At 38.7% G+C, this 22,797-nt stretch overlaps 1 protein-coding gene across 1 annotated transcript; it reads right to left on the reverse strand.

The window, feature by feature from the left end:
- Positions 1-527: 527 nt before the first annotated feature.
- Positions 528-1,323, reverse strand: LOC143878393 (uncharacterized). The gene is made up of 2 exons (XM_077380684.1): positions 922-1,323; positions 528-823 (listed from the first exon to the last, which is right to left on the reverse strand). The coding sequence occupies exons 1-2, from the start codon at positions 1,109-1,111 to the stop codon at positions 702-704; spliced, it is 312 nt and encodes a 103-aa protein (XP_077236799.1). The 5' UTR covers positions 1,112-1,323; the 3' UTR covers positions 528-701.
- Between the last annotated feature and the right edge of the window lie 21,474 nt (positions 1,324-22,797).

Here is a 22,797-nt window from a genome sequence, read left to right on the forward strand (position 1 = left end):
ACTCTGAGAATAGAGTATCATGAACTCAATAGAAGATGCTAAAATCCTATCCGACTTCCATAAAAGCATTTCAATATATAAAAATAAATAAAAAGCAACATTCTCAAAGTTTGTTTTTCCGTGCAAAGCAAACCCAGAAATATACATTTCCATCCAATAACACAATCAGGTATCAGCCCTTCCACACAAAGTTGCTCTTGCAACCATAGCCAAAAGCTAATGGGCAGTTTGTTGTGTTGGTTCCAGATTGTAAGCCGACACAGAAATTGCACTCAGAATCCAATTTTGGATTGCACACCTAAACTCGCCAGGGAGCCTCAATTACCACTACCAAAATCTAAAAGTTATCAGATACCAATTGAGTTCTTACAAATCCATCCAAATTACACACAACAAAAATAAGAATGTAGACATGGAGGAAGCAATCAGAGCTATCCTCTGAATTTTACCGGACCTTGCAAGACAAAAGAACACCTTTCAACAAATAGTATTACACCATTCATATGTAAAAGGGTGCCACACTACCATAGAAAAAATTCCATAAGAACTACATTGCAACAAATCACACAAACATGCGCTTGTTTGCATACAGGCGTCCGCATTTACATAAACAGATTATTCAAACAAAACCGCAAAAAAGAGCAAAGAAAAAAAAAACCTGCAAAGATTTGTACATAGCCATAGATCTATCAAGTAAAGTTCTACACGGGCGGTATGTTGGAGAACGAAAACCCTTTATATCCCTTGTACGCGTAATAAGCTATCCTCGTATAATAAAACCCCGGTATGAAGAGAACCGATCCCAACGTCGCGAAGAAAAGCCCTGTTTCAATCAAATCCGCATATAACACCCAAAAGCAAAAGAAAGAAAGAAAGAAAGAAGAAAGGAGAAACCCTGGCTAGGGTTTTCGAATTACATACCATGAGCTCTGTCTCCTCCCACCTTGTTGCAAGCCATGAAAATCCCCAAAACAATACCTAGGGTTCCAAAAACGAGCAAGGAAATTGCAAGAGCGATCTCTTTGATTGGAGGTCGATTTTGGACGATGTAAGATGACTCCATCATGATATCTTCATCTGAAATGGAGAAGGCGTGATCAACATACGCCATTGCCTCTAAATTTGAGGAAGATTTGGTGATTTTTTAACAGAGTTTCGATGATTCCAGTAGATTTAAAGGAGAAAAGGCTGAAAATTAGGGTTTTTTTTTTTTTTTTTTCCTTCTTTGATCGGTGTGGCTGCTGCTAAAGAGAGAAAAAGTCTGGTTTTCGGAGTTTGGAGTGTTGGACCCGGACTTTGATATGATAAATGATAATTTTTCAGCCGCGAAGGGGAATTTATATGCGAGTAGGCGTAGTTTAAAGAGAGACATGTATTTATTTGGGAGATTTTACTAAAATAGGCATGGTGCGTATTGTACTCCTTATGGTGTTTACACGTAAGAGACTGGAAATTATGTGGGGCCCGGTAGAGATTACCTTTGTGCTAACGTGTAAGTGTCGGAAGATCAGGGGAAGGTATTTCAGCACTTTGCGTGGGATAGAGTATTCCCATGGATTTTTATTTCATGGATGTTGAGGAAATGACTTAAATACCCTCACATCTCCTTCTAGAGAGAAGACTTCTCCCACTAAGCCCGGTCAAAGGTTGAAAACGCGTGCAGGGGTATAACAGTCATTCGAGCTGCAAGTGCTAATAAAAATAGTCATATAAATGAGTGAAATTTTTTTTTGTTTTTTCCAAGAGATAAAGAAAAGATTTGGAGAAAGATTATCCTAATCCATATCACCTCAACTAATCCAACTACCACCTAATCTAACCCCTCTAATAATTCAACGGTCAGATCTATCTGATCTGATGTTCTCTAATTGGTAATGCCTCTATTAAGGTAATGTTATACTTGGGGGTTAGCAAATCTTGGAAATCATTTTCCATGGTAAATAGTTTTCATGAATATGAAACATGTCGGAAGGTTCTATTTGTTTGTAGGGAAAGATTGAAACCTCGAAAGGAGTCCAAATTTTTAGTCAAAAAAGGGTTCACATTTTGTTTATGCATTTATATTCGAAATTGTTGTTTTGGAAAGTTGAAAAATCCCTAAAAATATGACCTCTTGCAGATTTAGAAGACCCCAATTACGGTTTTAGAAAGATGAAGGTTGTAATTTCCATAAAAGCCATTTCCACCCCTTCATAAAGATTGGGAAATTAAAGTGGGGGCAAAGGGCAATTTTGGTATTTTCAAAAGATGGTAAAAATTTTCTCAGATTTTCCGTCTCTGTTTTATCATAGAATTAAAGAGCATGCCCTCACCAATCTGTCTCCCTCAACATGAGCTGGTGGATTTATTCATTTTGTATTAAAAAAAACTCATTTCCAAATCCAAATCCAAATACAAAATATGTGGTATCCAAATGGGCCAATGAAAACACAAATCTCTTTATCCTAGCAAAAAATAATAGCAAGGATACCCGAGCATGCCAAGGATGTTCAACCCTAACCCAACCTGCCTCTAAATCTCTCAATTCTAACCCAACCCGTCTAATTTGCTTTGTTCAAATCGGGCCGGGTTGAATAGGATTGGGTTTGGGTTAATCTAGGGACAAACCCACCCTAGATAGTTGCAGTGCAAAAAATGATCACGTCCATTGCACGTATGGCCCAATTGTGTTCCCCACTTTGATCAAATGATTCTAGTACTTTGATCTATACTCCCAAGATTATTGAAGCGCTGGTTTTTCTGGGCCAAAATCTTTATGTATGTGAAGCATTTTCATGATGGCGCAATGGATCAACGATCTTGATTATACACATCCCATGTGGGACGCATGAATATCTTTGAATTCAATCCTGAGAGTAATCAGACTATGCATACATTCAATTAATTTGCTATTCTCACATACGTGCATGTATGTATAATTAGAGTTTTTATATGGTGTAAGACCGAATTGTCTAGTATATTTTCAAAAATTATTGTACGGCTTATACCATAGGATGATCCAAAATGTCCATATGATGTGCCCCAATGTAAATAAGTTGTGCCTGGAAAATCATTTCCATAATATGATCCCAGCCCTTCGATCTATAGTGGTTCCAATAAATATGCAGTTCTTCTACCTATGGAAATGTTTTTTTTTTTTTGTTTGGAAAATTTAATTGAGAGGGAGACTTAAGGAGGCCATTTTATAAAGAAAATTCAATTTGTGGGAGAGATGAAATCGTGAAAGTTCAATTGAGAGACTCAGATTAGGTGTATATTTTCGAATCAAAACATTTTTTTCAATATATACAAAAGAAATGCCCCGTTGGATATAAGCAGGATCGGGGGCTGTCCAGGTCAGCATGAACAGTGAAACCCCCATCCTGCTATATTATAATAGATAGATTATTAGATTTCCCCAATCTCTAATAAGGAAAATGAAAGTGATAGGGGAACCTGAGAGTATGACCAACAAAGGGCACCAACAATCGTAAAATAGAAAACTTGCAATGTGTCAATCTTGTTTAATTTTGAAGTTTTAAAAATTTATTTTAAGCCTTAAAATAACTAAACTTTTTTTTAGCCAAACTGGGATTGAGTGAACAACACCGCGTGTATCTTTCCCTTGTTGGAAATCTCCTTTCTGTTTGGTTGCCGGGTTTTTTTTGGTTCTTGGGATTTATGTGGGAGAAAAAAAAAATCCAAGGAGATTGGTGGGAAAAACAAAGTCCTAGAAGTACCTCGGTAAAATAAAAATCCCATGTTTGGTTGACCGGACTATGGTGGGAAAAAACCTAACTTTGTTTGGTTGCTTGAACTGTGTTGGGAAGAAAAAAAATTCTTCTCAAGCTTATTTTTGGTTCCTGGGATTATTTTAGGATGGGATGAAAAGACAATCATTACAAGAGTGGGATTAAAAAAATTCACCACATAAGCAATTATTACAAGAGTGGGATTAAAAAATTTCTAGTGCTAAAAGGCAACCAAACATGGGATGAGACCAAAATTTTACTAAAACTTCCTAGAACAAAATTTTTACTGGCAACCAAACGGAGATCTCTTTTTTAAGATCTTTTTAGTTAGCATTAAAGTTGAGTCCCACTATGTATAAAAAGATACATAGTAGATTGCCTAATGGCCGCTTTGGAAAAATAAAATGAAGGTGTTTACATAATTGGATAAAAAGAAGGCTATATTCTCAACCGTTGGGTGAGATCAAACACTCCTTGAATTCACGGACTATTCCTTTAACACTGGCAAGTTGTTATTCTCTGCCCACATTATTCGAGAAATTTTCAAATGGAGTTCGGTAGGCTGGTAGCAACCGAAAATCAAAGTCCAGAGTAATCGATTTCGAGGCAGTAGGTGCTAGAGAAAGCCACTTCTATTTTGAAGGCAAGTAAACCCGTGAAAAAGCCAATCTGTTGGGAAATTAAAAAAAAAAAAAAAAATCAAATGCCACTTATGTTCCCTTTAATTTTTTGTGTACTGAAAATAGCCTATCATATCCCTCTTCATGCACGGTGCATCTACACACCATCAAGGAAAAATATTAGCATTTTGCTTGCTAGACAACCTTGCCAATGCATTATAACCCAAAAAATTGCAATTATTGTACCATTTGCCATGGATAGTTTCAATTTTGCCATGAGAACAGCCATGCTTAAGTGTACTTGTGGCAATCATTCTTGACAATCGATCAAGGTTACAACAGGGGTTGGTGTTTGGGTGTTCGGGTTGAGCATTTACCATAAACTCAGATCAGATTTGGGTTGATTCTAATTCATTTTTTAGCAAAAGCTCAACCTGACCCGACCCGAGTCGCACAGTAGATCAAGATCGTTGACCTAATGTACCGTCGTAGGGTGAGCCAATGGGTCCAGGCCAAATGAAAAAATGCAGATCCATTTGCAAGATTGGGGTTGCAATGAGTAAATGACTTGGAACACATCGTAAAAGTTGATCTTTTCCATCAAGATCAAAAGAGGACATAGAATCATTCCACATGGGGGAGACCAAGTCTAATATGCCTGACTTGTGACGGCCAACAACATTGGTAGGCCTATTCTATATACATATGGTTTGACAAGTTATACGATGAATGGGCGTAGAAACACGTTAATTTCTCTTTATAAGGTAATTACATTCATGGTTTTAAATTTAGGTTTCGGCTAAAATTTCGGAAACGCCTATTTTGGAATGAAATTTCGACCGAAATTACTGCGAAATTTTGGTGATTTCGTTTGAAATTATTTGACAGAATAGAATATTATTATTTTAATACAAATTTTTGACGAAATTCCTGAAATTCCCGAAATTTCGAACCATTTCGGTGTCAGTACGTTTTGGTTTCGTTCCTCACCGAAATCCGAAATTGGTTTGAAATTTAAAACCATGATTACATATACAACGATACAAAGATAGCAAGATGTCCGACTATGTAGCAAGCGGCCAATGTGTCAGTCTTCATGTCTTCAATTTGAGCCCATGAAGCTCCCACAAGTTATCAAATATGGGACTAAGAACCGAGTCACACCTGTAGCTGCGCCTGAACATCAGAAATTAGCATCAGGCCTGGGCAGTGGTCCTAACAGTAAATAGACCAAGAAGAGAGTGGGCTGCTAGGGACTGCTGGCAAAAATGGCCGAAGAAAAAGTGGGCCAAATAAAAAAGCCAGTCAAGAGTGAAACAAGCTTGTTTTAGAAGGGTACCATAAAAATGGGCCTTATCAAATAGTTCAAAACATGGGCTTGGGCAACAAAACGGCCTTCAGAGACAAATTAGAGGTGGCCCCATAGAACAAAGAAGTACCTAAAAAGCAGTGAAACGAGCTTGTTTTATCTGGGTACCATATAAATGGGCCTTATAAAATAGTTCAAAACATGGGCTTGGGCAACAAAACGGCCTTCAAGAGCAGGCTTCAAAGACAAATGATAGGTGGCCCATAGAACAAAGAAGTACCTAAAACACCGAGGAGAGGTGGACCGCTGACAAAAAAGTAACTCAAACATGAAGAAAATAGACCCATTTGCAAACATTTTCTAAAGATGTACCGGAAAAGGTGGGCCCAAGGACAAGAAATGACATATAAATGGAAACATGGGTCCACAATCCAAAAATTCCTCTGTAAACAAACCTCCATTAGTGCCATCTTATGGGCCCGTGTAGAGCTAAGGTCCATCGAGATTAGCTTGTATTCAGTGTTCATTGGATTTTGGTTTTGTCTAGTGGCCTAGATTCTTCTTTCAAGCATAGATTCCTATGCCAATTGAGATAGCCAACCCTATTGCTAAAGTAGGATGTTGACAAGGCTGTATCTGTTTTAGTAAGTTCTGCCCTTATATTGCACCTTTCTTATAAATAATTTTATCCCTGAATATGGATACAGAGAGAACGGACAAGCCAAAGACCTAAGAAAAATACATTACACAGTGTAGTAATGCATAAATACAGAGGGACAACATGGACATGAAAAACCATAAGGGTCGTTCGATTACATGGATTTATAGTCTATTTTGCAAGCTAAAACCTGGATTTTATAAGCTAAAACCTGAAGTTTATAAGCTAAACCTGGATTCTCCAATCCCTTTCGATTATGATAGGTGCTTTATCTTAAAAGCATTTGGTGGAAATGCAGTGAGGGAATGAACCAAATACCAACCAGCCTATTACCATGATAGTTCAGATGTATAACTCATCCTTGCCATATGCGATCTTTTGGTGTGTTTATTCTAGTTGGTCAACGTTATTATATAGATGTAGGAGGAATTGTTTAGGAAGCTAAAACCTGGATTCTATAAGCTAAAACCTAAAGTTTATAAGCTAAGCCATTAATCTCTTTCGATTATGATGGGTGCTTTATCTTAAAAAGTATTTGGTGGAAATGCAATGAGGCAATGAACCAAATACCAACCAGCCTATTAGCATGATAGTTCAGATGTATAAATCATCCTTGCCATATGCGATCTTTTGGTGTGTTTATTCTAGTTGGTCGACATTATTATATAGATGTAGGAGGAATTGTTTGGGAAGTAATTAGGCCCTTTGACATATCTGACATCTCTTCATCTGCAAAGAATTCTCAACGTGAAAGCAAAGAAACAAGGGCTAATCTTTTAATAGGAAAAAGAATGGATCTGCAGGTCCCAAAATCCTTTTGACACATCTTAAGGGAGGCTATGGATTGGATTTTGGCCTGATCTTGCTCTTTAAAAGGCAAATTGAAATTGCCAATTCATTCATATATAACAGCATAGTGGAAACAACAATTTCCTGGCATGAATATCGGCAGGAATTAATTGAAACTTGAGCATGGGATCATGACCACACACTTTTAGCTAATTTGATTTGATGGAGGGAGAAACCTGTGGCACTTTCCATTGTGCAAGCAAGATTGGTTGATCATCAAAGCCTTTGGGGAAGCACTTGTTGTAGGGTTCGTAAGCCGATTCGACCCTAGCTATTTTGCCTCCCACAAGGAGCCGTGGGAAATAAGGCAACTTTCCCAACACTATGTTTAATATGTGTTGGGGGTTCCACGCAAAAGCAATAGTCCCACTTCGGATATGTGAAATGGATGTAGATGACTTATAAGGGAATGGGCACCATCCCTAACGGCTAGCTTTTAGGGGTGAGTTCTACCCGGTTAAAGTCCTAGCAAATGGTATCAGAGCTGGGGCGTGGTAACTCCCGGGAAGATCTCGGTAACCCCGGTGTGCCTCCGAAGGCCGTGGAATTTCCTCGAAGAAGATCTCGTAGTTCCCATGTCTCCAATCCGTGGAGGGGCGAGATTGTCCACGTTGCTTCCGTGTGGAGGGGGAGATTGTTGGGGGTTCCACGCAAAAGCAAGAGTCCCACATCGGATATGTGAAATGGATGTGGATGGGTTATAAGGGCATGGGCACCCTCCCTCTAACGGCTAGCTTTTAGGGGTGAGTTCTACCCGATTAAATTCCCAGCAATATGGATCCCTACGTCGTGGAATTCCGGGTTGAGAAGTTACTCAAAATTATTGACAACAGCTCCTGTTGAAGTATCTGAACTAAAGACGGGGTCTTGGAGCCAACTCACCCTCACGGGATGGCAACCCTTTTCTTTAGCACATGTGTCTCCCAAAGCATAAGGGGCACGGTGACTTTGACAAACACTATGTGTCCCTTTTCTTGCTCCTACAGTTAAAAAGAGTAGTATGGCATAGCTCCCTTCCTAGCTTGCATCTACTAGGCCTAGAAGCAAACTTGTATAAATGGGCTCTCTTTGGTTATGTATAAGTCTTCCAACAGAAAGAATTGTATGCATCACAAACCTCAGGTTCATAGGGGTACATGCATGAAAAGGGCAAGGAAAGGATAGAAGAAGTGGAACTACCCTCCCAAGCAGATCTTGAGGGGGGAACTAAGGGGAGAGAAGCCTCAGCAAAAGAATTATTGACGAACCACAACGACTCTGAAGGTGTACCATGGCAGAAAGTTCCAAAGAAGAGTAGCTTAAGACGCTCCCAAAGATCCCAACATACTCCCATGTGCCATCAACTAGGCTAATTGATTATGTAACTCAAGAGTATTGAGCAGTTTGAATTCTTAGGTTTAGTGTAATGTTTTTGTCTATCTTGAGAATTTAGATCTCCTTCTCAGTTAGAGGTGGCGTATTGTATCATGAATATAGCAGCTTTCTCTTTATCTAATAATCTGGTAGGAAAGAAACTTGGCTACGCAACGTTGCATAGGAGGTTCCTACCCAACGCATTAAAATACACTAAAAGCAGGGGGTGTGGCAATATCAATTCCATCATTTTACATTTTTCACACCCCATGTTTGATATTTCCGCACTCCCCTATTTCCTCTTTATTTTAGGGCGTTGAGCAGGAACCTCCTGTGCAACGTTGCGCAGCCAAGTTTTGTTCATCTGGTAGGGTACCCCGCCAAACCCCAACTTACCTATTAAAAGATCTCATCCTAAATTGAACTTGCTTTGGATCTCATCCTAGCTGTCCAATTATTAAACTTGCTTTGGATCTCCTACTGCCCAAACATGATGCCAATCATCCAATACTAATAGGCTCTGTTCACTTGCGTTCCCGGGAAAGCAAATCCCTGGAAAACAGGCTCTTTTTTCCTTGACAAGACAGAATTCTGGTATTCACTTGCTTTCCTGAGAAAGTAACAAGCCTAGGTAGAAAATGTCAAATAATGACATGGAAATTGCCAAAAAATGATGTGGAAATGTCTCTTTTCTCACAAGTGTGGGAAATCAAATCCCACTGTTTTGGTCGGATTTGCTTTCCCGGGAAAACTAGTGAAAAAAAGTGGGCAAGCAGTTTCTCGGGAAACCTTTTCCTGCACAGTTCCTGCGCAAGTGAATAGGCGCGAGAAACATTTTCCTACAAAGTTTCCCTGAATTTCTTTTCCTAATGCCATGTCAGATTCCCGGGAAACCTTTTCTTTTCCTTTCCCGGGAAAACAAGTGAACAGAGCCATAAGAGAAGTTTGACCGGAGCCACCCAAATGATGTTATCTTGGACCGGGTCCTTCCTCCAGCTCCCAAATTTGCAGATGATACAATGTGAATTTTTTTTTTTTAATATTCGTAATCATTAGAGCACAGAACTTGAATGTAGGCTATTGATCATATTTTCGTAACTCTACATCTGCAAGCAATCGATTCGTAGGATCATTCGGTAGTTGTGATTTTCTAGCTATGTCATCTTCATGAGGGGGCCTACCAAATGAAGGGTTTGGATCATGCTAAAAAGCCATGTGGAAGAATCTGGGTTCTACAGCTCATGGGAAAGTGTCAAATAGTAAATTGCCATTATCAAAATAAGGGGGTGGGATATATATCCCTTCTACTACTACTATTAGAAAGCTAATCTTTACAGGCCCTTGTTTCCACAGATTCGCCCCTCTATTTTAAACTTCTTTAACTCGCTATGATTCCTCCTTGGGAATTGTGTCTATCAAAACAAAGGGGTGTAGAATATCAGCTCCCTATTACACGGAAAGTATCCAATGTTAGCCATTTTGATATTTTCACTAGTCCGGTACATGTTGGTAGGGGTGCAACTTGGGTCGGGTACAAAATAGCATGGGTCGGGTTTAGAAATCATGGGGTCTTGGGTAGGGTCGGGTTTTAGTTTAAAAAACCCGGCTCAATCTTGCGTAGGGTTGGGTTTAAAGAAAAAAAACCCGAAACCCAACCCGACTTATGTAGGTGTACTATGACGTTTTTAATTATCTCTTGAATAACAAAGCAAATTATTTTTCAATATATTGATATAACTGTTTTCATTGAGGTGATCATGTCTGTGATGTGGAAATATAGTTTCCCTTCTTAAATTTATACACATGATTACATAAATTTAGAGATTTTTGGTGTGAAGATTTGTTTTTTTTTCTACAACGCGTCAACGTGAAAAAACCCGACCCGACCCGAGAATTATCATGGGTAGGGCCGGATTTGGGAATCGTGGGTTTTCCGGAAAAAAATCCAACCCGACCCGACCCGACCCGAGTAGGTATCTTCAAAACCCGACCCGCCCGACCCAAGTTGCACCCCTACATGTTGGTAATCTAGGAGGGTCTATTATGAATGGAGGATAGCCCACAAATCAAATCAATTAGACAATCCTAGCCGTTTGTTTGGAAGACCTTGATGATTGAAAACAAATGGTTAAAAAAAAGTTGACCAGAATCCAGTAAAAAAGTCCACCAAGTCATCCCATCAGCATGATTTTCCGGCTGTAGCTTACCCATGAAATCACGTCCAAATGAAACAAAGATCGTACTCTTGAATACCCAATAAAAAAAAGTTTTCTAACATTGGATACTCTCCTTATTGGGTTAGATTACTACCAACACCACTCCAGCACAGACACAGGAAACCAACACCACTCCAGCACAGACACAGGAATCTCGTTCTGGGATTCTAGTTGCAGAGTAGCTATCTCTTACCATATAAGTTAAGTCACAATAATAAGAGAAAGGCTACCAAATAGGAATCTTAAAACCCTTTTTGGGATCAGAGGAGAGAGAGAGAGAGAGAGAGAGAGAGGTTAGTTTTGTTCGAGTTTATATACAATGTAAGCTCGTATAGTACAGTATTTATCAAAAACTACCCTACGGGCCAGAGCATAGGAGGATCCAAACCGTCCATTTGATGCGCCACAATGTTAATAGGTTGTGCCCCAAAAATCATTTCCATAGGATGATCCTAACCCTCCGATCTATAGAAGAACTGCATACTATGGAAACCTCTATCGATCAAGTGGTTGGGATCATCCTATGGAAATGATTTTTGGTTCACAACATAATTACACTGTGTCCCATGAAATGGACGGTTTGGATCATCCTATGGTATGTCCCGTACAGTACTTTTTGAAACAATAGTGGACTGTACAGGCTTACACCATATAAAATTCAGTTTTGTTCTGCACCATAACAACTCAACTCGTTTATTTACTTACGTCCGTATCTGTTAAGGCTCTTTACAATCTCTATTGGTTGTTTGCGTTGACGTACCAACTGCTCTCTCTACACCTCCACTGCTTAAAATGATTTTAAATTTAAAAGACTTTGTATTCATGTGCTACAAACGTTTTTCAAGGCATATATTTTCCCATAAAGATACCATACTTACTATCTATAGAGAGATAAATTAAGACATTCAGAGAAGTGAATTTTTATTTTTTAACTTTATGGTGAAGTTTGATTGAAGGAGTGGAGTAGGAATAAATGTTTTTTTTTGGGAAAGATGGGAGAAGTAGTTTCTCAACCTTCATTCCATGTGCATGATGACGTTTGAAGCATGTGAATGGTTTCACAGTTTTCAGACGTAAAATAACATAAAAACAAACTGAAACACCCCCCTTTCACCTACCATAGAAAGATTTTTTTTTTTAAAATATTTTTTCTTTTTTCATTTTATATATGGGTTTTTCAGATAAAAGATTAAAAAAACATAAAGAGTTGTTTGTTCTGCTTCTTCTTCTCTTTCTTGTTTCTGGATCTGATGCTGTTGACTACTTGGTATGATGATTATTCTAAAAGAAACCCAGTTTCTCTTCACTCAATTTCATGCCTTGGAACCCCCTTTTTTTGCTCTTCTTTTGTTTTTCTTTATTTTTTTAATGGTTTTACGAATCTCCATCTCTCTCCTTTCTTACTGCTTACTCCTCCTCTGCCTGCACCTTTCCAGATTCTTGTTCGTTGTAACAGAACAGTTAAAGTAATATTATCCTACAATTACAACTAAAACTAGCCAAATCACCTGTCTTGGATCCAGAAGATCAGTCCTAAAGACTAAAAATTCCATTATTCTCTTTTTCTTTTTCTTTTAACGTGTGTTTGTTCTTGGGTTCGAGTCTTCATGGAGAAGGAAGGCTCCAACCCTAATTAACTGTGACTAGTAGTAGGAAAAAAAAATGAGAAACAAAGAAATTATTTGTTTTATAGTTATGAGTTGATGTCTTGATGGAGAAGGCTCTCTAATCACATGGTTTTTCTTTCTTCTTTCTTAAAAAGGGTAAGGGAGAATTACACCCCAACAAAACCATGTGATTTGATCAGCTTTTGCCTCACTTCAAGGCCAGAGATCTAGTTCTAGATCGTAACTAATGGCAACGAGGGTAGTTTTGTCATTTTATGATTTAGCATTTAAGGAACGGATATTGTGTATGGAGACGAAATAATAGGAGAGAATTGAATGTGCATTCAATTTCTCTCTTTAATTTCTTAAATAAATTACTGAAATAATTCCAAATCATAAAATGACGAGGATGTCCTTGTCACCTTTTAAAGTACATGAAAACAATGGGCTACCAAAGCCAGAAGCTTTACGGTTGAGGGAATACCAATTCCTCTTCTTCACCGAAAGTCTCAACCTCCTTTCCTCTATTAGTTTTACGTTAAAAGGAAAATAAAAATAAAATAGAAAAATGGCCGGGGCTAACATGCTCCATGGGTGCCACCTCCCTTTTGAATTTCTTCTTTGTGACTGGTGATCAGCTAGATTGAATTAATTAGATTGCCAAGCTCAAATTTTAGCACATTTCCTCTCTCTCTCTCCTTCTAAAAATGGATTGTAGCCCTCTTCATAGGCCCACCTTTATTCCAATGGATTTATTTCTAATAATTTGATCGTTTGGATCAGTTTTAATTGCATTGAATTGAATAGAACTCCTTTTGTTTTAACCGTTGATTTGTTGAGAATTGATTAGATGATTAAGATGTACAATCAATATATAGATTGTTGGACCATGGGCCATAGGCCACCCATGGTGGCCCTACTAATGACGGAAAGGAATTCTACCTTTGGTAGTCCATGGACCACTGAGTTTAGCCTTCCCCCTTTAAAAGTTTTCCGTCATTTATTACGCCAACCTCATCTCTCTATCTCTCTCATTATATATAGATAATATCTCTCTCCCCACTCCTTCCACAACTTGCACTTCTCTATATTACTATATATACCCTTTTCTTATCTTCCAAACCTCTCACAATCATCTTCATCTCAAGGCTTAATAACTTCATTTCTCTCCTTACATTCCTTCCTAAAATCATCAACAAATGTTCTTTGAGATAAACCTAAGTTTCTTCAACGAATTCTAGCCTAGCGGGTGAATCATGGGTTCGGAAGGGAGCGAAGAATTGCCTTCAATTACACCGATACGAACGATGAGTCCAAAAGATCCATCATCACAACCCAGTGAAGAAGAACAGTGTCACACCCCAAAATCCCAAGCTCAGTTGATAAAGCCACTCCTTGTTTGTCCTCCTGCACCAAGGAAACGTCGGCCGCCTAAGCGGAAATCTGGGCCCCCGCCGGAAGGTTATTTTCTCGTTCCCCGCGACCTGAATTCCATATTCCTTGCTCTCCCTCCCCCTTCTAAGAAAATCAAAACAGGTTGATTATTATTTTTATTATTTTTAATTTAATTTGTGTTGTATTCCACGATAAATGATTTTTTTCGTCAGAATTGATCATTTTTAGAAAATATAGAAGTGTTTCTAGATTACATCAAATTATGTGTATAGCTTTGTTTTATGAAAAGGAGAGATTGATGTGTAGATGGCTTCTATTGTTGAATTAATTCATCAGACATAGTCTTCCTATCTTTCTTTGTATTATGTTTTTCTCTTGTTATAATTTTGTTCCTTGGGTTGATTCATAGACAGCAAAGAAAGAAAAAAAAGCAAATTAAAGAGACCCAGCAATTCTCTCCCAGAATTTCCATGAGATTTCTATTTTCTTGAGAGAGAGAGAGAGAGAGAGAGAGAGAGAGAGAGATCTGCTTCTCTGCAAAACATTAGAGGTACAATAAGAGGTCTGCCGATTGCAATGAATTACAGAGATTGCCACCACGTCTTTATCGAATAAATACCCGTAATATGCTCGGGGGACAAAATGCTTTTCTGGTTTATTTAATTTTCCATGGTTTAAAAGGAAACTGGGCTGTACGTTTTATCACATAAGAACTGTATGGTGACTCGCGGGACCTCTTCAAACTGTTGATCTCTCCAACTTCTTGGGATTTCTCCATAACCTCGAGTTAGTTGTAACTTGTAAGTGCAAAAGCACACAATTTGAAGAGTGACGTTCAGCGATTTACAGTTCATTGAGTTATACTGTTGAATTTTTTATGTGTTAAAACAAGTGTTTCAAAACTTAGACTGGTCTACAAGTGGCCAAGGTAAAAAAGAGTGTGGGCGAGTCAATAGTTGACTCAATCAATTTTTCATTAACTTGACTGAGCCAAAGAAGTTTTGATTGACTTGGTAGGGCAAAACTCGGACTCCAAAGAGAACTAGACATGTTAAAAGCAAGTTGAGTTGGGAGATTTGATAATTGACTGGGACAGTTTTAAACTAGAAGTTTGCTAGCGTCCATCGCAAAAGGCATTTTGCGGATGGTCTATTACATCTTACAACAGCCACCTCGTGAATGAATACAAAATCTGCCGAAAAGTGAGCCCATGTGGCTGCTGTCAGATGCAACAGACCATCCAAGAAATTCTTTGTCTGATGGATGCGAGCAAATTCCTTTTCATTGTCAGTGTTTTAACTCGCAAAAATGCACACGATGGAGGAGGGTTTATATGGTTTAAGCCGGTATAGTCCATTAATTGGGTGATCCGAACCGTCCATTTGATGGGCCACAACGTAGATACGTTGTGCCCAAAGACTCATTTCCATAGGATGATCTTAACCCTCCTATCTATAGAGGAACTGCATATTTGGATCATCTTATGGAAACCTCAATAGATCGGAGGGTTGGGATCATCCTATAGTATAGGCCGTACAGTACTATTTGAAAGATACTGGACTATACGAGCTTACACCCTATAAAAACTCTACGAATGGAGATTGATGATAGAGTCACAATTTGGAGAGATTTCTTGATCCCACCAAATCACACATAATGGGAAAGGAACAGTGAGTTCCACGTATCAAAGCTTTCGAAAAGTAGAAAAAGCTAAAAGGGGTTTGAACTCTCCTACCGAAAGATGACAATCACGTTGCATAATGCATGTAGAATGGGTTCTCTGATATGGTGCTGCTGGTCCCACCTTGATCTGATAATCCTACCTCTCTATATTCATGATCACTATACGAATGGTCCAGATCAAGCGAATGTAAATTGCCGTGCAAGTGGATACACAAGGTGTCCCATATGTGCTTCTTCTCACGAAGAGTATTGAGACGGCAGAGGTGAGTATTCAGTGGTGCTTTTTTTTTTCTTTTTTTTTGGGATTTGGATTGATTTATGAGAAAAATGATTAAGAATAATTGTCCTTTTCTCCCTGTTGTTTAATATTCAAGTTTGATAATTGAGGAATAATTTCCTGTTATTTTCAATAAGGACAGAGCTCCAATTCCAGTCGCATTCTTTAACTTCAAGGAAATTCTTTGCTTGGCTTAGAAACTGATTCAGACAACAAGGAGTCTTGGAAATTAGTGGGGGAGGTACCACCAACAAACCGAGATCACCACAAGCCCTCAGTCAAAACCATCGTTAATTCAGCAAAAAAAAACCCAGAAAATTCGAGTTTAATACGGTATTGGTTCAAAAAAAAAAAAAACTAAAAAACAGTCAAATAAGTGGAAACATTAAAAAAATGTGCTTAGTACTTATAAATGTTTTCATTTACAAAGGGGAAATGTTTTTTCTTTCGATAATAAATCAATGAACATGCTGAATAATAGAAACAATAAAAGAAGGGACGAGCATAAGGGGCATTCAGACAACAAGGAGTCTTGGAAAATAGTGGGGGAGGTATGATGTCGGGGACACGCGGCAGATTGAAGCTTTGATACCAAAATAACATAGTGGGGGAGGTATGATGTCGGGGACACTCGGCGGATTGAAGCTTTGATACCAAAATAACGCAGGGGCGTTAGCGATTCAAGGGAGAAAGAAATATGAGCAGCAGATGGCTCCTTTTGTTGGGGCAAAACGAACAGCAGGTGGCTCGTTATTGATTGGATTTCTGAAGCAACTTTCCTAGGCAACAGTAGCAACCAAATTCAATTCATTTAAGAGATAAAAGATAACATTTTACAAAGACCCTATTTATAGACTTTGCTTGGACGTTCCTAATCCTATTCGAACTAAAATATCTCAACCTCTTCGGACGCCCATCTTAGAAAAGAAACTCCTAAATTTTCTCTAAGTCAATCTTTTAAAATCCTAAACAAACTCAAACTCCTAAAAATACTCCAACTTAATCCACGTAAAATTGGAACTCTAAGCTACTGTCTTCTCTTGGGACGTTCAAACTAAAAACAATTCTTAAAAATAATCAAATTAAAGCCTAATTAAAAACAAACTCAAATAGGACTATTTGAAGAGTTGTAATCAACAGGAGCCGTTGATCTAGATGCCATCCAAGATCTTCTAATCTTTATGGCTCTGACGATCTTGACCGTTGATCTCGTGATCGTGCGAGATGCACCTACATCAAGGTACCACCAACAAACCAAGATCACCACAAGCCCTCAGTCAAAACGTTAAAGGGGGTGAATCTATCCTCAAGCAGAATCACAGAAACCATTAGAGGGGGGGATTTTATCCGTAAAAAGCGTTAAATGTTTGCCTACAAATAACGGAGGTTTTTTTTTTTTTTTTTTTGGGTGATCAGAATACACAGGAGTCATTAACACTATTTTTCGAAGAAGAAAACAAAAAATGGCGCTTGAAAGGACTTGCTAACTATATCCAAGTTCGTGTAGTGTAGACACCTCATTTAGTGTCCTGCCTGACCTCATTAGCCTTTGGCTGTATACTTGTATAGTTGTATACTACTCAAATGATGAGGAATTAATAGTGTGTTCAAAGAATTCAATGAAATTATTTTCTCTAATAATAATCATCTGATAAGACCCATCGGCACTATCTTTCATAGAAGAGAACAAAATACGGCACTAGAAAGGACCCACAACCATAACCCACCTCCAATGTACCAAGAGATGGTCTCTCTTTGCATTAGTGTAGACAACTCATTTTATCCTGCCTGACCTGACGTTAATCTTTGGTTGAGGTAGTACTACGATGATGAAGAATGATGTGTTCCAAGAATTGATTGAAATTTCTTAATTAGTAATCATATTGAGGAGAAATAATGATTGTTCGATTTGCCTATAGTTTGAGAAATACTAAACCTTCAGTATTTTTTTATTCAAATCACTCCATGTTACAAGGGGTAAAGTCACATGATGTGTTGATTAGAAAAAAATACCTTAGTTTCAAAACCAATTTTAATTAAACATCCAAAAGTTACTAAATTTTCATTAATTTAAAATAATACTAGCTAGTATTTAGGGTCTAAGCTAATGATCATTAGCCCTGAACAATTTACAGCCAATAATTGTTGGGCGTTTGCATAGACAAAGCAAGGATAGAAGAAAAGAAAATTGGCCGAAGAAGAATGTTGAGAGAAAATACAGGAGAGGGGAGAAGAAAGAAGAAAATAAGAAGAGAGAGAGGTTCTCATCAACTCACAATTATTGTTACTGATCTATTAACATAGAAGTTAGCTAAGTGAGCTTGTTTAGGCAATTTCGCATAAAGCCATTTCACAACTCACTTTTGCGGGAGAGAACAACCTCACCCTCAATTACGGTCCTGAGTGGGGGCCTGCCTAGGTATGGGACTAGGTGGGACCCGGTATGGGCAAATGTAAAGGGCCTAGCCTAATGTGTTCCATCAGCTCTAGAGCTTTTGGCATTTTTGGTTAGGTATCTAAAATTTGGCATTAGAGCATCTACTACATCCCGTGTTCGAGTCGTGGAAGGGGCAACTTGTAGAGAGGACTACCTAGAAAGGGCTACATGGTAAAATAAAGTGAAAGCCGTTATAGAGTGGCCGTCATAGAGTGGGTTGCGTAGGACGGCAGAAGCGTGGTGATATGTTAGGTCCTAAGTTAGGGCTTGCCTAGGTATGGGATTAGGTGGGAGCCAACCTAGTATGGAACATGCTTAAAGGGCCTAGTCTGACTTGGTCCATTAGCTCTGAGCTTTTGGTGTGTTGGTGAGGTACCTAACATTACCTTTTCTTATTCCCCCTTTATTTTGTGCTCCACGAATCTCAAATTTCTGAGGCAACCACTGTAAGAGCATATTCCTTTTTTCTCCTCATCTTTGCCTAATGAATTTTACATAAGCCAGCTTAAAATAAAGCAAGAGGGTGGAATAGACTAAACAAGAAGACGCAACAAGAAACCCTTATTATGATTATTTAAGTCTAGTATTATATTTGCATTGGGATCTCCATTCGATTGCCTAGGTGATGTGCATGTGAATTCTGTAAAAGAGCTTTAAAATGGTTGGGCTTCCTTTCGGATTAGAGGGTTAAATGTCTTGTTCTAAGGGAACACACATGCAATGCTGGGAGAAGATCCCCACAAGATTTTCATTTTTAAAAGAATAATTGGGGAAAACCGGGACAAAATTTCCCAAATTTAACTCCCAACTGCTATTTAGCGAGGTCAATGCCAATGCCTCATACGGCATTCCAACTTGTAGAAAAATAGGAGCGATCCCAAGCCCTTCTCAATTACCAAGGATTATGTCCACACCCAATAATTTACTTTAGGCTCTGTTTTTTTGGACATAAAATGGGCGTAAAACAAATTTTATGCCCAATTTTAAGGTTAAAAACGGGCGTAAAATTTGTTTTATGTCCAAAGAAATGGAGACTATTGTAATGGGCTCATGAGAGAAATTTGGATAAAGAGAATTCTTTTTTAGACTTTAAATTTTCGAATGAATATGATTTTCTAGTGTTTGGTAAACTCATTTGCCAAGGAATTTTTTTTTTTTCCAAAATATTTTTTGTGTTTTTTGAGGAAGATTGCAAACCGACCGGACTCGGGAAGTTTATTTTCCATGAAATAATTTTTCCATAAAAATTATTAGTCCATAATTTTCTTTCCCCTAAAGTTGGGTTGATCTACCTCTATTATGGAGATTTGAAGAGAGTTAACTAGAGTATTTAATGAGGGGGGCGAAGGTATGCCAATTAAGGGGGTCTTTCATGCTTCATTGGTTGAGATGATGGGAGACACCTTTTTATTCTTTTGGCACCCCAAAATTCCTCAAAATTCCCTCTAATATTCTCAGACAAGTCTACACATATCCCACCCTTGTCACCTCCTTGTTGACTACTACTTCCACTAAAATCTCATCTAACCAAACAGAGCCCAAAGAACAGAAGTGGGTTCCATAGTTCGCAAGAATGGCGTAGAAAGTTAGGGCATGTTTGGCAACCTTAAAAAAATATTCCATGGAATATTGGTGTTGTGTGTGTGTGCTTATCTAAAAAATAATTAAAAAATAGGCTACTTCAAATTAAGTTTTTCCCTGTGTTTCCAAGAGCTTTTCATAATCTCACCCCCTCAAGTCTCCCCATCTCAGCCCATCTCTCATAACTTGTCATGAAATATTTTTTCTTATGATTGCCAAACATGCCCTTAAGAGACTTTGGTACAGTATTTATGGTACCAGACTACCAGTGCAGGGTGACCCATACTGTCCAAATTGTGGGGATCCAACCAAGATTGGTGGACCAAAATATTACACGAATTGGGTAGTCTTAACCCATATGATCAATGGTTGTTTGCCATAAGTAGTAGGTATTCTCCCCACCAGAGGAACCAAAATGACCATGACTCAGTGCACACATGGCACATCTGCTCGGTGAACAGGGTTGTTGTTGAAATGAGCCATCTCATGATAACCCAATGGGGCTAGGTTCCATTCCAATCGTAGATCTCATTCACAAGATTGAGGTATGCAAAAATCAACTGTTTGAAGAAATGTTGAAGGACAAAGGTCTAGATCATCCAGTGAGACTTGGATGTGGGCCAGACCAGCTAGCACTCTCTAGTCTCTAACTCAAATTTTTGTTTTCCAGCAACTAAAGATGTCACTACAAAGCTACGAAAATAGAATGCTGAGGCTTAGCAAACTAAAATCAAAGATAAACTTAAGAACCTACTAACTCAAAGATCTTACAAAATAGGACACACTTAATTCTTATCACAGTAGGATCAAAGGGGCTGAAAAGGTTTTCCCTTTGGATTCATAACAGCTGAGATAGAGCAATATTGGAAGACCATGATGTCGAGGCAGGCATAATGGCATAATAAACCTTCTGTCACTAGAGGGTTGCACATGAGCCTGGCTTTTGGGCTTTGGGCCAATAGTGTCGGCCTTTGGGTCGGGCTAGCGTTGGGTCTTGGGCCTAGCATAATGGCAGGCCAAGTTTGGACCTAACTAGCTATGTTTAAACCAATGCTAACCTTATCAATGTCAGATAGATCCAATGTAGTCTGGAGTGAGTTTGGGCTGAACACACACGCCTAATGGCAATGGTCGGGCTTTGTTTCACAAAGACTTTGGCCCAGCCCATGATGAACCCTACAGACTAGGCCCATGAATTATGTAGGAGTAAGCGTCTGTTAATCTGTTATGCATATGAAACGGTGACCCAACTTTCAGCAATCAATGTTGAAGGAGGCTTAGGCCCGTCTTTAATTTCAAGGTGGACTATGTCAGAAGACAACAAATCGTGTGGTTACGGATTTAATCCCAACTCTACGTATCTACGTTGGTAGATACGTAGCAATGCAACATATATCCCAACGTATCTACCAAAAAAATATAATTACCAACATTGAGTAAGCATACAAGTTTACAACACAGGAGAATATTGGACCCATCATCACTACATTTGTAGAGTTTCTTCATCATGCAATCATTCTGATATGAAAAGTCGAATTGCTACATAAAATGAAACCTTCAAAGAACAGATGTGACCACAAGGTTTGAAGAGATCAGTATTCTGGTTTTCCAAGACTGAACGGCCCCTTCGTACCACATGTCAAGTTCGCTACCGCATTTTTTTAAATAAGCATGGAGTTTGAATCCCTATCCTCAATAGTATGTCAGCAGAGATCAGGACCATTTTAACAGACAACTGAAATAATCAAGAGCAGATTAACAATCTCTACAGATGCCACTCATAATATACAAAGACACAGCAGTATTTGTAAAGGTACATAGAACGGGACATGGAGAGGGGAAAGATTTAGTACATATTTCATGGGCCCTGATCATCAGTATCCCGTCTAGGATTTTGGCTTTTGCAACATTATAGGGATCTGATCAATTCTGTCTTGTTTTTCTCCCTTTGTCATTAATAAAATTTTCATGTTGCAATGAACACTAGATTTTTATAGAAAAAATTAATCAGATCTAAGCAAGTGCTAACAATGGTTGTAAATCATGTAAAGGAAGAGTATAAATTATAGACTTCTATACAGTGGAAATCGAGAAATCACAATTCATGCATGCATGAGAAACTACAAGTGTAGACACTACTCAATTACCGAAACAAAACGTAGTAATATTTTTGCAACTTAGCTGAATAGCAGTGTCCCGACCTCTCACCTAAACTGATTACCGACTGGGACTTGTTGCTCTAAAAGAGAGCTCAGCTCAGGAGTAACTGAGTGAATTCAGCCAAGTCAGACAGAGTTTCGAAATATGGTTTAGTTTTTTTTTTTAAAGGTAGCAGAATTTATTCATAAAGCCATAATTTCAAAAACATGTAAGCAGGGAACAAGATGTCCCCCCACCATACAAGTCCCCAACCTGGAAAAAGGAAGATACAAGAAAAAAAGAAGGAAAAGAACGCTAAGCCGGTACCACGGCTGCATCGACAATAACCACGTCAGTGTCACCAAGACGAACTCCAGCATTATCTAAACCATCAGCCAGAGAATTGGCCGATCTCCGCCTATGAGACAGGGACGAACCAATTAATTGAATCCAGTCACGAATCTCGTCCACAATCCTGGCTAATTTCCACGGACCAGCACACCGATTTGCCGCCCATGCGATTACGTTTGCGGAGTCGCCTTCGACAATTAATGGACCAAGATTATGAGTGGCATACCACCGCAAACCGAATAGCAAAGATTTTGCCTCCGCCTCATTTGCATCGCAAACCCCCGCAGGCACGGAATATGTCATGATAGTGTCCCCTTTAGCACTCCGAACCACACCGCCAATGCCCGCCATACCCGGATTCCCCATGGAACTCCCATCAAAATTTAATTTAAACCACCCATCTGGAGGAGCCACCCATTTTGGCATATGCCTGACAGAGGAGGTTTAATGTTAATGTTGTTAACCATTCACACTCAGTTACCCATTCTGAGAAATCAGGGCTTGTAGTAATCCTATGATTGTAACCCTATGTTTCACATCCTGTCCCCCAAAACATATCTGTTGCTCCTCTTTTCTTTTCAAGGTCTCATG

The sequence above is a fragment of the Tasmannia lanceolata genome, unplaced genomic scaffold (assembly GCF_043159265.1).
Source record: "Tasmannia lanceolata isolate RefF3 unplaced genomic scaffold, GAP_Taslan_0.1 ptg000006l, whole genome shotgun sequence".
NCBI classification, from domain to species: domain Eukaryota; kingdom Viridiplantae; phylum Streptophyta; class Magnoliopsida; order Canellales; family Winteraceae; genus Tasmannia; species Tasmannia lanceolata.

Excerpts from the sequence above, each read along its gene's own strand:
- LOC143878393 (XM_077380684.1), bottom strand. The coding sequence starts at position 1,111 with ATGGCGTATGTTGATCACGCCTTCTCCATTTCAGATGAAGATATCATG. Across the intron at positions 824-921 it reads GGGAGGAGACAGAGCTCATG|GGCTTTTCTTCGCGACGTTG; the intron begins GTATGTAATTCG and ends TGATTGAAACAG.